Source organism: Clytia hemisphaerica, unplaced genomic scaffold (genome assembly GCF_902728285.1).
Source record: "Clytia hemisphaerica strain Z4C2 unplaced genomic scaffold, Clytia hemisphaerica genome assembly, whole genome shotgun sequence".
Lineage (NCBI taxonomy): Eukaryota > Metazoa > Cnidaria > Hydrozoa > Leptothecata > Clytiidae > Clytia > Clytia hemisphaerica.
The window spans coordinates 1,100,587-1,117,624 of record NW_027104076.1 but is presented as its reverse complement, the minus strand read 5'-3'; the positions used below and the strand labels follow the sequence as shown (position 1 = coordinate 1,117,624).

General features: G+C 35.2%; 2 protein-coding genes across 2 annotated transcripts in view; one reads left to right on the top strand and one right to left on the bottom strand.

Moving 5' to 3' along the window:
- LOC136812614 (uncharacterized) overlaps positions 1 to 13,878 on the top strand; it is a 29,897-nt gene extending 16,019 nt beyond the window's left edge. Inside the window, exons 14-22 of the mRNA XM_067069146.1 lie at positions 650 to 685; positions 2,631 to 2,719; positions 5,831 to 5,867; positions 6,136 to 6,200; positions 6,476 to 6,562; positions 7,403 to 7,465; positions 12,238 to 12,313; positions 13,204 to 13,288; positions 13,552 to 13,878. Coding sequence (XP_066925247.1) covers positions 650 to 685; positions 2,631 to 2,719; positions 5,831 to 5,867; positions 6,136 to 6,200; positions 6,476 to 6,562; positions 7,403 to 7,465; positions 12,238 to 12,313; positions 13,204 to 13,288; positions 13,552 to 13,789 — 776 coding nt within the window. The 3' untranslated portion in view covers positions 13,790 to 13,878. The remainder of the gene's footprint in view (positions 1 to 649; positions 686 to 2,630; positions 2,720 to 5,830; positions 5,868 to 6,135; positions 6,201 to 6,475; positions 6,563 to 7,402; positions 7,466 to 12,237; positions 12,314 to 13,203; positions 13,289 to 13,551) is intronic.
- Positions 13,879 to 15,467: 1,589 nt separating this feature from the next.
- LOC136812615 (heparin lyase I-like) lies at positions 15,468 to 17,038 on the bottom strand. Its single transcript, XM_067069147.1, has 2 exons — positions 16,906 to 17,038; positions 15,468 to 16,752 (listed from the first exon to the last, which is right to left on the bottom strand). Exons 1-2 carry the CDS (start codon positions 16,964 to 16,966, stop codon positions 15,683 to 15,685), a joined length of 1,131 nt encoding a protein of 376 aa, XP_066925248.1. The 5' UTR covers positions 16,967 to 17,038; the 3' UTR covers positions 15,468 to 15,682.

Here is a 17,038-nt window from a genome sequence, read left to right as displayed (position 1 = left end):
TCTTTTGTTTGAAATGTTTTCGAATGTGTTTAACGATCATATTTATTAATGACATTCGAATTCTTTTCAAAACAAAACAAATTCCTTTTATAGAAAAGAACATTTCAAATGTAAATCAAAACATAAAAATAAAAAAGTTTGTCGAACAACAACAGCATTCAAAGGGCGATAAAAAGCAAGAGAAAAAAAAAAAAGTCCACCTCTTTCTTCGTATAAAAACATTCGAGTCCAGTCGAGTCGTCGTTACTGTTAAAAATTGTGTACGACATTTTGCATATCTAAATTCGAAAAATTAGCCACCTTCAACATCCAAAGGACTTTTAGTGCATCCAGCTACAGCTTAACCGGCGTGCGGCGCCGGGTACCGGATAGTTTTATTTAATATTTTCGGGGGAGCATTCCCAAAATTCCTCGGAAAGTAAAAAATCTTTACCTTGAAACTTTCCAAACACCAATCTGCAAAGATGGTGGAAATCTTGCCAAAACTTATTAGCTAAAGACCCTTTTTTTAGTGCTATAAAATTGAAATAGACAGTGGAAAGTACTCAACAGCAGTGTTATATAATTATTTCTATATTGAATGATTAATTCCAAGACACAGTTTCTCTCAATCTACACAAGCCTTATTTTCTCATATTTATTTCGATAGCCTTTATCGCTGGCAAAGATCCAAACTATCCAATTGGTAAGAACTAACGTTAACTTTTCTAATTATATTTCTAATATATATTATAAAAGTTACATAAAGATTAAGAAACGTTGTATTTCTTTTCAATACTTAAAGTTTCTTGCTTTCGCATTCATCAGTTGATTAGAAATAACTATCAAAACAAAATTCCACGTTTATTTAAAAAATTCAATACAGCGTCTTCATATAAAAAATTGACGTCAATCTTTAGAATCGAAGTTTTCAAGTAGGTGTTTGTTTATGTGCCGGCATTTTGAGATAAGTTCAGATCTAGAGTTCAGTAAATTGTCTTTACGCAAAGATATTTCAAATTTTTCATTCAAACAAAGGTCACATTTCAGGCTGCTTCTGTTGAACGGTTTGCACTTTCTTACAATTCGCCATGTAACTTTAGGGTTTGGTCTGGTTACGAGAATGCCGCCAAAATTCGTTCGAGAGCTCGGTTTCATTTTCGTATTTGGCGTGGTTGAACGATTTCTTGTGGTTCGCATATCGCTTTTTGAAGGTTGTTCTGCGAGACCGATGTAAATTTTTGGTGGTAAAATTCTCGTCGTCCGTTGTCAGTGTGGCTTCGAAACAGTTTGTTTTTAGCTAAGCAGTTACCGTTCATGGGGGCATTGATTTTTGACGATACAGTTGCATGTTTTGTTTGGTTGTACGATGTTTTGGTTTTTAAGTACTGCTTTGTTATGCCCATCGATGATGGCTTTCATGTTGGTCGTGCAGCTATAGCTAACTTTGACTGTAGTTTCGATTGAACAGCTTGTGGTATTTATGATGACGAGGAAAGTGTTTGTCGATCAACTTCAAGAACTTTTGTGCGATATTTGTTTCGACCGATTTGCTGAAGGGAGGGTTAAACCAAATGACGTTGCGTTTCTTTGGCGTGGTCTGTGGTCTGTTCACTGTTGGTGTGTAGATTAAGTTGGTTTCATAGCCGGCGTCTTTCAAATCCTTTCGTAAATGGGTTTTGCTTCATTGAAGATTTGTTCATTGGACGAATGCTCCGATAAGCGTTTTTCAATCGTTTTTGGCAGTTGTTGGATGATGTTTGGTGGGTGGTTGGATTGGGTGTTGATGTACTGTAAGTTGTTATCTGGTTTATGGTAAGGTCGGAATGTACCATCGTTTAAATTGAACGTAACATCAAGGTAATCGACAACCTTTTTATTGCATTCGATCACAATGTCTAAATCGAAGTCTTTGAAAGTTTTTGTTATTTTCTTTTTGATTCTTTCGGATTTTGAACCATTTTTGCCGGTTTCGAAAACGCCTAATCCATCGTCGCGGTAGAGGCCAATATCGTTTTTGTCATGTTGTTGGCTGAGTTTGTGCTGTAGGAATGTCCCAACAAGCTCGCACACTTCTGCGCCGTCATACGCACCCATTGTTACATCAAACAGCTGACCTCCCTTCTTAACCCATGGTTCGTCGTTGCTGAATAGCAGAGACTGTCGTGCATGGTTGATGATTTTGATGTCTTCGTTCGAAATTTTAGTTTTCTGCTTAGCGAATGATATGGCTTTCTTTAAAAGGTTCTCAGTAATACTCGGATAGAAAATTATAAAAGTTATATGTTTAATATGGTCGTAACACATAGAGAAAGTGTCTAGTCGTTATTATACGCAAAATACAAAGAGGAATGAATACGTAAGGGTGGTACAGTCACTTTCGGTCGGGGTTGTTGATGGTGAAATTTGTCCTTCTTTTTTAATGTTGCGAAGTAGGCACCCCCTCTTGATATTGTGCTTAGTCAAGAAGGAAGTCCATCAATGCACATGTCATTCCTAGGGGATTTCTATCCTAAAAGTCTTTCTTCTTTCTAAATTGGCAGCTACGGTCGAAAAGGTGTATTTGGCGTCCCATCCACGTTATATGGTTGTAGCTACTGCAGGTCACTATTTTTGAATTATATTTAACCTAAACTTTCACCCTGTTTTAGGTCTTGTCCAACCTGAGCCAACGCTGTATGGGTTTGAAGAAACAGATCTGAAGAGCGTCAGAATTGGTATCGATTGGACGTTCTTTAACGTAAAAGCTCTTTTTCAATCGCTACTCGGTCGTTAGTATAATAACAGTCCTTTAAGCGACTTTAAGATTAATCGGTTTCAAATCGTCAGTCCTGCCATGGCCTACTAAAAATACGGCCATATATGTCACATTTTTTTCAAAAAATTAAGAGGCCTAAAAATTTTTACTACCGAAAGGCCTATTAATTGACTGTTATAGATTTTCTATTGTTATAAAAGATTTATTAAAAAAAAACTTCATTAAAAATTCATTACATACAAAGTAAATAAACAGACAGGTACTTTACAATAAAACGATAGGAAAGAAAAACCGATTATTTTGTGCGAGTGTGTGCACAAGAGGTTATGGTAGTTTGTTGTGTGAGATGTGTGGAGTGTAGTGTGTAGAAAGAAATTAGATGGGATATTTTTTTCAAACTAACTGACTTTTTCATTTCAGAAGGTTATTTATATGATTATATGAACATAAAATTATGGTTACCAAATGCTCTACTACAACGAAATGCAAGACTGGGTATTCTTGCATAAAACTCTCTTCTTGTGGGCCACAAGCCACGACCCTACTGATAAAATCGTAGAGATAATGTACATTTCATTTTTCTTTGAGCAAACGTAAAGAGGAACTGATGAATAACAAATGGATTCGCACAATCGTGCTCACTGGACTCCAATAAAACATACAGTTTTATGTGAACACACAGTATTCGGAGTATAAATGTTTGACACGAAATCGCAAAAGGGCTTCACTGAATCAACTGGGATTTAGGTCATTTAGACCCTGTTCTTCCAACAAAACATTCTAAGGAGCTTGACTGAGCTTGAAAATCGGTGTACCAACTACAAACAATAACTTGTAAGCCTCTTGTAAGCCTCCATCAAACAAAACTCACAAGAAGACCATTTAACAAGGAATTCAAATCCAGAGTCATTATTATATGTTAAAACTCGATTGACTTTAAACAAATCTCCATCAGAATTTACTTTTCAGAATTGAAAACACTGTCGTTCTGTGGCTTTCATATGGATTTACTTATGTTTGATGTGGTTAGATGGAGTCACTAAATTTGTAGTAGTGTCAGTGATCGAACGATATTGTACTAATGAACGATAAAAGCTAGGTACATTCCTGTTGCAGAGTAAATGGAACTTAAGTTTATGAATATTTCTGCCTATTTCTGTCTACACGCTTTTTTTTTATAAGAATGGTGTAAATCCATTTCATCATGGATATTCTTAACTTTTTTGGGAAAATCATCCTAAAACATTCTTACAGCATTCTTAGGTTAGGATCCTAATTCCGACTAGATTTAACATTTAGTACACACGTCTCAAGCATAAAATGGCATTTGTGAAAGGAGTGAGCCTTACTTGGGGGTAATTGACAATTTAGGGGGGGGGGGTTCAGGGGGTACCCGATTCCGCAACTCCGCCAATTTTTTCTCCAATTTCCGTCAAACCGTCTTAAATTGAACCAAAATTCCGTCACCGAAAATTCCTTTGAAATTCAATATTTTTGTCGAAAATTCCGTAAAATTTTGAATATCTTTTACTAATTCCGAAATTCCGCAAATTTTTTTGCTAAATTCCGTTTTTCCGCACTAAAATTGTCTAATTTTCCGTCTCCGTCAGAGAACCCAATTTCCGTAATTCCGTCTAAATTTTTGCCAAATTCCGCCACTCCGTCCGAAAAAAGGGCCGATTCCGCTCCTCCGCCAACCATGAAACCCCCCCCCCCAATTTACAATTGAAAATGCTCTAAAATTGGCATTCTTAGCTGAGTAGCCAAATTCCATGATGGTGATATTCTTAGCATTATTCTTAACTTTTTGGCCATTTTCATCATGGACATTCTTATAAAGTGTATTCTTATAATAAAAAAAAGCGTGTATATCTAATCGTGTTTTTGCTTTGTGGACTTATGAGAGATCAAAACCTCCTGTATGTACTTTGATGATTCAAACCCTTGAACCACTAGTACAACACGAGCTGCTATCGTAAATAATGAGCAGTTGTAATTGTTGGCTACAATTTGGTTTTTAAAGTACGTTTTCAAAACTGACCCAGTCGAACGTCGCTTTTCTCAGTATCGTCAAATGAACGGTGGTAAATTTTTGGTGCGTGAAATGATATACTTTGGAGAGAATTTTAGCATTTCAAGTTTAAAAATCAAAGAGGGCGCTAACTTCTTGGAGGATGATATGAAGTGATTACATGTATGAAATTTATGCTGCTGTGAAGCTATGAAGTAGTAACCGTAGTAGTTCTGAATTGCTTTTGCAGAGAAAAAGTGTTTGAAATACTTTGGGAGTCTGCAGGATCTGTGCCAAAGAGTGATGTCTTCCTTTTAATGTAGTATGGTTCAATGTGATATTATTGTTCCACTTTTGATTTGAATTTGGGTTTGACTTTAGCTCACTACAGCAAGTTAAAAATAATCATGGAAGACTCATAATTCATCATTTTAAAGCTAAAAGAGCTCACAATAACTTGTCTTGCAGCCTCTCGAGCACTCTCGTTTTTAAATATAATATTTTCATTCTCCGGTATTTATATTATTCTGTATTGTTTGTTGGATATTTTGTTTACTGTATTTTTCTTTGTGTATTATAAAAGAAGAAGAAAAATCAAAATATAAAAGGAATATGGTTTACAAGCTTGAAAAAACAAGTCAAAACCCTGTGTCTTTCCAGCAAATATGACCAAGATTATGATAGTAATAGTAATAAAGCAACAAATATTAGGCCTCTTAATTTTTTGAAAAAAATGTGACATATATGGCCGTATTTTTAGTAGGCCATGGTCCTGCCAACAAAGTTAAAATGTTTTCACCTTATGATTTAACCCTGTTCAAACTTAATCTACCATAATTATTAATCTACCATATTATTCTCCCATTGATATTCGTGTCAATGGTCGTAACACAATTTAGCTACCTCGCTTTCGCTTGTGAATATTTAGAATATGTATAAGTGAAACATAAAAGCCTTGTGATGTGCAACCAAATCAAAATAAAACATAACACATTTTTTTCTTTACGATATTTCGACCACTTTACGTGTCTTTTTCAAGTTTTAGAATATTATATTTATGCCGAATGATTTCTTTACATCAGGATTGTGTTCCAGAGATTGCTGAAGTATGTAGAAAAGGTAGAAACTTATTAGCTAATAATTTGTATGTGCAAATCCTGACTGACCAAAACTTTATACTACGATGTATCCTCTCTACAGCGCTATTCTTCTCGAGTACGAAGAACTGAAATATAGTAAAGTTGTTTATAAGGTCTTGTAAACTGAAATGACAAGAAATTCTTGTGCTTGAGCTACGAATAAATCGATATTTCCATTTTCTAATCCGCATTGGACATTAAACGTAGAAAGTTATTTCAAATCCACTAATGGTATTCTCATTTTTCAGCTGTGGAATATTTGCAAGAAAAACGCGGTGCAACTTTAGTGGAGATATCGATTCCAGAATTGCAGGTAAATCCTTGTCAGAATCTCCGTTAGACTCTTTATAATCATTAAGTCCCTTGCGATAATTTCACATAAGTCGACCCGTTATGTTTTTTTGATTTTGTCAGGTTTTGACCCGTCTTTGGAATGTCTCGATACGTAAGATGTCTCCACTATGACCTCTAGGCTCCCAGGATTGAGATCTTTTTTGTTGTCTCGCAATATATTTTTAACCTGTTAAAAAGTGTATAAAGTCTCATGTCTGTTTACGCTAATGTCTATTTTTTTCTCGAATTTTTAAGGAAACGTCACGTGCTCATATCGTGGCTATTTTGACGGAGATGTACTCTTACCATAATGAATTATATAATCAATACCATGATCAACTGGTAAGAACTCGACGACCCTAGGCTCTTTAGCCTTTATTCATTTCATGATCATGTTATCCATGGTCTGGATTGGAGACTCCACTTTCCTTCTTTTGACTGCCTCTTACTCCAAAATTGCATCAATCGCCGTGTCAATTCAAGACAGCCTTAAGTCCATTTTTTTCCATTTTGAGATAATTGACTTTAAAGGTTGAGTTGTGTTGGACTTAAGGCTACACATTTCATGCCAATGCTTCATAGAAAATAAAATTTGCACTAAAATTTAGGACTTAAGGCTGTTTATGGTTGATATATTATGGAACATTCTAAATTCTTACTTTTTTTGAATTGCAAAATACACCTCTTTCCCATTAGAATTCTGTGGACTTAAGGCCGTTTTTGGAAAGCGTGCTTGCTGAAATAGGGGGTTATGGTCTTAAGTCAATTTTCGAAAAAATGGACTTAAGTCTGTCTTGAATTGACACGGCGAAATGGAAAATGAATTAAAGATTAGGCAAATTACCATCTTTGCAGTATAAAGATATCAAAAATGCACAGTCAGCTACAGGAAACGAACGCCTCGTCCTTTCGAAATTTCCTTCAGGAAAATTTCCTACCCATCCTTTCATATTGTTTTTAATTTCAAATGTTCATTACCCTTGTTGGTGCATGTTAAAAGTGGTCTCGCGGATAAGACCTTTTCAAATAACCATTGGCACTTATTTCGCGCGGACGACAACCAAATCCGCGAAATCTAATCCACACGATGATGAATCTCATTAAAGTAGGTCGCAAGAACAGATCGTTCGGCCATTACTTTTTAACTCATTTTAATTTCTTCACCGGCTTTTTTACCTTTAGAATACTGAAACAGAACTCAACCTTTCGATGGGAGCAACCTTCACTGGCGAAGAATACTTTAAGGTTAAAATTTTAGCTTCACTTCTATAGATTTCCCAATACTTCAAATACTTGTACTCAATCTGCACAATATACTTTAAGGCAAAATTTTAGCTTCGCGTCATTATAGATTTCCCGATCGATACTTTAAACTTCAAATACTTGTGCTCAATCTGCACAATATACTTCAAGGCAAAATTTTAGCTTCGCGTCATTATAGATTTCCTGATCGATACTTTAAACTTCAAATAATTGTGCTCAATCTGCACAATATACTTCAAGGCAAAATTTTAGCTTCGCGTCATTATAGATTTCCTGATCAATACTTTAAACTTCAAATACTTGTGCTCAATCTGCACAATATACTTTAAGGCAAAATTTTAGCTTCACGTCATTATAGATTTCCCAATACTTCAAATACTTGTACTCAATCTGCACAATATACTTTAAGGCAAAATTTTAGCTTCACGTCATTATAGATTTCCCAATACTTCAAATACTTGTGCTCAATCTGCACAATATACTTTAAGGCAAAATTTTAGCTTCGCGTCATTATAGATTTCCTGATCGATACTTTAAACTTCAAATACTTGTGCTCAATCTGCACAATATACTTCAAGGCAAAATTTTAGCTTCGCGTCATTATAGATTTCCCAATACTTCAAATACTTGTACTCAATCTGCACAATATACTTTAAGGCAAAATTTTAGCTTCGCGTCATTATAGATTTCCCAATACTTCAAATACTTGTACTCAATCTGCACAATATACTTTAAGGCAAAATTTTAGCTTCGCGTCATTATAGATTTCCCGATCGATACTTTAAACTTCAAATACTTGTGCTCAATCTGCACAATATACTTCAAGGCAAAATTTTAGCTTCGCGTCATTATAGATTTCCTGATCGATACTTTAAACTTCAAATAATTGTGCTCAATCTGCACAATATACTTCAAGGCAAAATTTTAGCTTCGCGTCATTATAGATTTCCTGATCGATACTTTAAACTTCAAATACTTGTGCTCAATCTGCACAATATACTTCAAGGCAAAATTTTAGCTTCGCGTCATTATAGATTTCCTGATCGATACTTTAAACTTCAAATACTTGTGCTCAATCTGCACAATATACTTCAAGGCAAAATTTTAGCTTCACGTCATTATAGATTTCCTGATCGATACTTTAAACTTCAAATACTTGTGCTCAATCTGCACAATATACTTCAAGGCAAAATTTTAGCTTCGCGTCATTATAGATTTCCTGATCGATACTTTAAACTTCAAATACTTGTGCTCAATCTGCACAATATACTTCAAGGCAAAATTTTAGCTTCACGTCATTATAGATTTCCCAATACTTCAAATACTTGTACTCGATCTGCACAATATACTTTAAGGCAAAATTTTAGCTTCGCGTCATTATAGATTTCCTGATCGATACTTTAAACTTCAAATACTTGTGCTCAATCTGCACAATATACTTCAAGGCAAAATTTTAGCTTCACGTCATTATAGATTTCCCAATACTTCAAATACTTGTACTCGATCTGCACAATATACTTTAAGGCAAAATTTTAGCTTCACGTCATTATAGATTTCCCAATACTTCAAATACTTGTACTCGATCTGCACAATATACTTTAAGGCAAATTTAGCTTCACGCATTATAGATTTCCCCAATATTCAAATACTTGTACTCAATTCACAATATAACTTCCAAAATTATCACTCATTATAGATTTTCCAATACTTCAATACTTGTACTCGATCTGCACAATATACTTTAAGGCAAAATTTTAGCTTCGCGTCATTATAGATTTCCTGATCGATACTTTAAACTTCAAATACTTGTGCTCAATCTGCACAATATACTTCAAGGCAAAATTTTAGCTTCACGTCATTATGGATTTCCTGATCGATACTTTAAACTTCAAATACTTGTGCTCAATCTGCACAATATACTTCAAGGCAAAATTTTAGCTTCGCGTCATTATAGATTTCCTGATCGATACTTTAAACTTCAAATACTTGTGCTCAATCTGCACAATATACTTCAAGGCAAAATTTTAGCTTCGCGTCATTATAGATTTCCCGATCGATACTTTAAACTTCAAATACTTGTGCTCAATCTGCACAATATACTTCAAGGCAAAATTTTAGCTTCGCGTCATTATAGATTTCCCGATCGATACTTTAATCTTCAAATACTTGTGCTCAATCTGCACAATATACTTCAAGGCAAAATTTTAGCTTCGCGTCATTATAGATTTCCTGATCGATACTTTAAAACTTCAAATACTTGTGCTCAATCTGCACAATATACTTCAAGGAAAAATTTTAGCTTCGCGTCATTATAGATTTCCTGATCAATACTTTAAACTTCAAATACTTGTGCTCAATCTGCACAATATACTTCAAGGCAAAATTTTAGCTTCGCGTCATTATAGATTTCCTGATCGATACTTTAAAACTTCAAATACTTGTGCTCAATCTGCACAATATACTTCAAGGCAAAATTTTAGCTTCGCGTCATTATAGATTTCCTGATCGATACTTTAAACTTCAAATACTTGTACTCAATCTGCACAATATACTTCAAGGCAAAATTTTAGCTTCGCGTCATTATAGATTGCCTGATCGATACTTTAAACTTCAAATACTTGTGCTCGATCTGCACAATATACTTCAAGGCAAAATTTTAGCTTCACGTCATTATAGATTTCCCAATACTTTAAACTTCAAACACTATACCGGGTAGTCCAAAGTAAGTGGCTAGTGAATGGTCTAATGGTCTTCTTTCAAATGTTCCAGTTTCCTTTATTTTGTTGACTAGGCGCTGAACAGACTTAAGAACCCACTTCTTGGTTGGATGTTCTTTCCAGATCTTATAGGCTGTCCAGCCCTTTTCTTCAAAGTCGTTTTTGATTACTGCCTTGTCTTCACTGGAGAAAACCATGTTTCCACGAAGCGTTCAGTCTTGGTTTGATGGGACCAGCTTTTTCTGAAGTTCGTTACTTTGGGTATTGCAATGTAATGACTTCAAAAATTACTTTGAGGTCGTTGCATTGCAAAAGCGGAGAAAAAGATTGCCGCGGACAAAAAGAAAACAGGAGACGAAACTAGTTTGATATGTTTTGACGTCAATTTTTGAACAAGGCGATTTCGACACATTTGATTAAAATGTTTGTAACTTTTCGAAAAATTGTTTTCTGAGAATGAAATTTTGAGGGGTGCTCAGAGTTATGCTAAAGATTGCCTGTACCAAATTTCAATTCAATAGACCCACAAAAACAAGCTACGTCAAAAAATGAATTTTATGGACACTATTTTTGGACTACCCGGTATGTGCTCAATCGGCACAATATAGATACTTTTCTTAAACCTCTATATCTATAACAATCTTGTTGAAGTTTCTAATTAGAAGGCTCTAATTAGATCTAATTTAGCTTTTTAATAAACCAGCCGAGGCTGGAAGGTCAGCTAATAGATCTTAGCTAGATTTCTACAGTCCGCTTTCTGCAAGTCTGATAAGAGATATGTATAAACTGTTATCGCCATTCATTCCATTCCATCATTCAGTCAAAACGTGCGCCAAGGTTAGAAAAGATTAGAAAAACACAATCTGCGTCCGGAGCTGCGTGAAGCAGGTAGAGTTGGAAAGTCGGAAAGCTTTTCCGCTGCTTTGCTGGATTTCAACTGTCGACCTCTGCACGCTCTGTGTTTAAAAGTTTTCAAATCGAAGTAGCGAGCTGCATGCTAATGGAGAGTAAACCGAAAACCAGTTTATCCACGGTTTCTCAATTTTTTTAATTTGGATCAGTCCACACGGATTTCCTTTCAACAAGATGAAGCTGCTTCTTAACAGAAAAATATTTTCGACCGACCGACTGAACGACCCCCACTTTTTGAAGTAGAAATGACGGGAACCAAACAATTTTTGCGATTCGCCTTTATATCAAACACGTCCATGTCCAAAAAAGCACGATTGCATCCAGTCTTTATCAAATTTAGACATTAGCTGTGCTTTTGTAAACTTTATTAAATTCCAATAACATTATAACACCATCAATCCCCCCCCTCCCCATAGAGGCAAACAAGAAAAATATGTTTTTATTGCAAAAACTAATAAAAAGCAGCAATAAAAAATCAGAAAATTCAACATAAACAAAAACTTGAGCAAACGGCTTTAAAGCTTCAAAAGATGTAGGTAGAAAAGAATCCCCCTGATGAAAATCATGTGTTTGATTTGCCGAGTTAAAAAAAATAAATAACAGAAATTGGAGCTTGCAACAGATTTACACTGGAAATACTTTGGTACAACAACACTGACTTATCACATCTGACTTATCGCTTGAGCCGCCATCTTGAAACACCACATTATGATCTGTAAAACAACGCACGCTAAAAGTACCCAAAAAGTTAACCCGATCGGAAGAAAGTTTAGAAATCAAAGTGAGATTGGGAAATCGGAATAAAAACTAAACTCTTAAGTTGCGGCGGCGGCTGGAAAAGAGGGATTTGAAGGGTCATCGGGGCTGACCGATAAGGTAAGTCGTCAATGAATCTCCTCCTTAATGAGTCAAAAGAGCTAAATTTTTCCTTTGAAAAAAAAACACACTAATACATCAACATGAAACCCGAACGTACAACTATAGGGCTTGAATTAATTTCACTCGCACCCACCCTAACGACTGGATTTTGACTGTTTTACATATGTTTGATACAGCGCCTTCGACTTTTCTGCTCGCTTAGCCCTTCAAGTGTTGTAATCTATTTATTTCTTCTATCTTCTCCAGGCACAAAAACAAAGAACGCGGAGCATCAACATCTTGAAGAGGCTTTTCAAATCTGTTGACTGTATACTCACACCAGGTAAAAATTACTTCATTGGAATAAAATTTCGTGGATTTTGCGGATTTGGGAGTCATCTGCGAAAGTAAGTCCCAATGGAAATTTGGAAAGGCTAAGGCCGCGAAATATTTTTAAACAAAACTCAAAAAATGTCAAATAAACTACTTTTTAATGTTTACTGGCATCAAAGAAGCCCATAATGCGCGCTTAGATAACCAACATGCGTGATTAAGCAATAAAAGGCATAAAATCGTGAAAATATTGTCTCCCAATAGTGCCATCCGCGAAATTAAGTCCCCGCAAAATCTTAAATTTTCGCGGATGAGCTCAGCTGCGAAATTTAATCCCTGCTAAAATTTATTCTATTAAAGAAATTAGTACATTGCTTGAATTCTTGGTCCCATCTCCGTTATTTGAATATAATTTCAATGTTGAACAAGACATATAAAATATATCAAAATGTCCTCGAATACTCCCCTGACTATTATTTCTATAGTATTTGATGGAAAGAATCTCTATATCAAAAGGTAATATCAATAGAATTGATTACCAACTTTGTGGCGTGGTGCAGAGCTAGAATATCAGACGTGTATACACGTTTTTAACACGTTTTTAAATTGCAAATATACCGAGTCCCAGACCACTTGATTTTGCAGGGCATAAACGAATGCTTTTAGAAAGAGTATAAAAATACTTTTTCAATGGTACCAAAGCCATTGTCTAACTCCCCAAGTTACAAGCATTTATGCCAATTTGAAATTTTAGATTTCGAAAAAAAAGTTTGAAATATTCACATTTTTCAAAACATGTTGTTACCAGAAAGGTTAAAACCAAACTCACTGTTTGGTTATCAGAATCCATTATTCGCCTACCTATCATTGACATTTTTCTAACATTTCATTATTTTTCAGCGTTCGGTGAATTCCAACCTAAATTGACAGAATCAATGCTAGAATATGGTTATTTTGATTTGCCACGTGCTGCTGGGATCATGAGGTTGGTGAATTTGTCAATTCCTTCAATATTTTACATTTAGAGTACAACAACTTTCTCTAATTCGAACCCTTATTATTCGAATCGCAAATATTCGAATCTTTCTTTAATTCTAACTAAAATATTGGTCCCCTCAGTGTAATCAATCTCAATCTCAATCTTTCTCTAATCTTATCTGACAATTTCATAAATGTGTTTTTCCCTATTCTATTTTTATTTTCACGTTTTGATACTATGATGCTAATGAATCTGTATATTTTCTATAGATTCGCACCACAAGGAAACCTCACTGGCATCCCCGGAATCACCGTGCCCGCAGGATATTCCTCGACGACCGGTCTACCAATCGGTTTACAGATCATGGCACCGTGGTGGAGAGAAGATGTCATGTTCAGAATGGCCAATGCGACGGAGGGTGTGATGCAATTGAAAAAACCGCAAGTATATTTTGATTTAATCAATGACAGCTCAACTGATTTGAGAAGTGATGACGAGTCTGAATAGATGGTGAAAAAATATCTCATTTTCTTTTTATCTGTTTTATAATGCTGGCTAAATCGGTCTGGCCAGCCAGGGGGCAGTACTCAGTTGCTGATGAGTCCCAATAAGGACGAAATGCATACACCTGCCCTGCCAACCAAATCTGCTGATTGACTTTATAGTGGTGATATGTCACATATTCGACACAAACTATTTGTTCGACAACTCACTTGTTCGACAAATTCGTCAAATTGTCGAACAACTGGTCTGTCGAACAACTGGTCTGTCGAACAACTATGCGATCAGTTGTTCGACAGTGAATCAGTTCGACATTTTGAAATAAAGACGAACCGTCGAACAAGTATAGTGTCGAACAAGTGGTATTTCCCCAATATAGTTGGACAGAAATCCTTATTTCTTCACGGTCGTATAGATGAAAATATGATTTATTTTCTCTGTTCTGTGACATTTCTTGTTCTAATATTTAAATTTAGGGGGGGGGTCTAAAAAAGTGGGGGGACCTGAAGGGCTGCACTAAAGTTCTGGGGGCTAACTAAACTAATTAAGAAATTGTAAAAAGATTTTTTTGTTTGGTTTTAATGTTTTGTTTTTAAATATTCTTGCGTTTTATTTTTATCTGCGTGCGAGAGGGGGTGGTACACAGATTTCAACTGGGACCTGAAGCTTACTGAAAAGTGGGGGCACCTAAAACTTAGGGGGGGACCTAAATTTGTTGGGGGGACCTAGAACCCCATTCGGAGCCATGAATACGATATATTATTACTGATGATCATTTAGCCTGGTTTTCGACTTACCTGTTGCTTATTTCGTATGCCATTTGATAATAATTTGATAATATACCAATGATAAAATGAATCATTGAATTACTGTAGTTGTCAGTTATTCCATTGACCTTGATAATGGAAAATGGGCTTCACTTTTTCTTGCTGGAGAAAGGTTAACGATTCTTCTCTAGCCCGAGGGCTACTTATAGATTTTTTGAGACTTGTTTGCGCTGAGAAGTTGCCCGGTGTATTTTGGCAGACTCTATTTCTTTCGACTTTGCTAGAGCACGTAGGAAATCCATACCACTAGATACAGTCGCTTTTTGAAGAAAAACAAACAGAAAACCATTATCAATTGACCTTTTTTTTAATTTAGGAGGTATTTTTATGTTTTTATCATAGTTTCAGAAACTTTGATGGGGTTTTAGAATATATTTCATGGGCCGGATGTTTCTGTATGATTTTTGAAAACGAAAGTTAAAAACGGCACAAATAATCAGAAAGACTACAGTCTAGCCCCTTCGAGGCTTTCAACTCAATGATTGTTAGCGCATCATTTATTCTTGATATGCGTAAGTCATTATTCTAGCGGAAACAGCCTAAAAAAGCCGGGATTTAACCCCTCTTTCCTACTAAAAATAGAAACACGAAGGTCATAAACCGGCTTTTTTGGGTGCTTCCGTTAAAAAATATGACGTCATTTTGACTTACGCATATCAAGAATTAATCACTCTGTAATTTACGTAAGTTAGTTTTCTTTATATTTTATCCACATACATTTAAAAAAGCATAGGTAGTATATTCCCAAAAATTTAATTTTTTTATTGATTTTTCAGTTATTTTTATACGAATAGTCACTTTTAATTTTGTTTATTAAATTGTTACTACAATTCTTTTCGTTTTTATATTGTTTTTTTAGTTCTTGAAAATATATGAATTCCTTGTAAAATATAAAACGCGCTCATTAGTCTTCGGTTTGTCGTGATATTCCTCATAATACGACACTTTGTCAATGTCCAGAACTAAAACCTTTTTGTCAAGAACTGTCCAAGCCACGCCAGTCGGGTTAGAGTTTATGTTATTATCAGCTTTTTAAAAAAGCAACTGTATCAACAAATTCAATTACCGGAGTTTAATTATCAATATCTGAAAAAGCATAAGCTACTTTCAATTTGAAATTTTTGGAATATTTATTTGCGTAAATGCCATATTTCATATACGGTCCATTTTTATCATGTCTTCCAAGCAATCCTTCCCATGATTTAACTTTCCTACCATTTTTAAAGATTGATACAGAACTATTTACGCCGATCGGGCGCCAATCGATTGTCAATTTCAGATGGTTCCATTTATCAATCCAATTATGTAATGGTTCTCGATGAATTACTGTCAAAAATAACTTCTCAGTCAACTTATCCAAGCATTTTTTAGGTTTATTGAGTGGGATTGTTGCATAGTCAGCCTCACATCGAATAGACTTATCATCGTATTTTCGATTATCGTATCGCGCCAACACTACAAGATTGTACTTATATATCCACACTGAAAGTGGTGGGTATCCTCCTTGATCAAATTTTCCACCATCTCTTAAAACATTATTGTAAGTATTTATTGCTCGTGTCAAACTCACATAATTTGTTATTGAAGGTAAGCTGTCATTAAGCTCATGAATTCCTGTCTGATCTTTGTAAACGAGTCGATCTGGACGACCGTGCCATTGCATGATTATCGATATGACGGTCTTAGTTCCCGAGTCTCTGGGTATCATAATCCAACCGCCATATTTACCTCGAGTGCTTTTAGATGTCACGCGTACAGCATTCTCACAATAATTAGCTGTTCGCTTGGTGTGAATCAAATAAGCTAATTGAAATCTGTTAAATTTCGAAATCCGTTTAGAAGTTGGTGTTGTGAAGCAAAAATCCATTTCAGCTCGACCAGTGAATGAAGTGTTATTTAATATTGTTCTCACAAATGTAAAACTCTTGAGATGGGCATCCAAAATATTTTTGTCTCCACTTTTTTCCACTGGCACTACTTTTCTCTTAAAACCTCCATCCAATGAAAAAATACAGCCTGAATCATATCTAACAATTTGTTTTGGAGGTGACACTTTTCCGTTGATAACACCAACAGGAGATATGGTACAAAATTCATCATTTGCTTCTTTTATTAAAGCTTCCTCGCTGATCTTCGTCAATGCTAAAAATGAAATATTTGAGAAGTAATATCCGTTCAAAACAAATTTCTCGCCCTCATCCGAGGAGGATACGTATGAAGACAAATCCAAATGAAATATAAAAAATTCAAAATAGTAAATAAATATAAAAGAGAAACATAAGAAGGAAATCTTACCTAAACTCAAAAATATAACTACTCCAATTCGAATTAAGGACTTCTCCATCATTTTCAGCATCGAGTTTCAATGATTTGATCACAAATATTCAACGAATTTAAATCCTTACATCTAGTTACACCTATTCTGGGT

Coding starts and splice junctions, on each gene's coding strand:
- LOC136812615 (XM_067069147.1), bottom strand. CDS start 16,966: ATGCTGAAAATGATGGAGAAGTCCTTAATTCGAATTGGAGTAGTTATA. Junction 16,753..16,905: donor AGTTATATTTTTGAGTTTAG/GTAAGATTTCCT, acceptor TTTCATTTTTAG/CATTGACGAAGATCAGCGAG.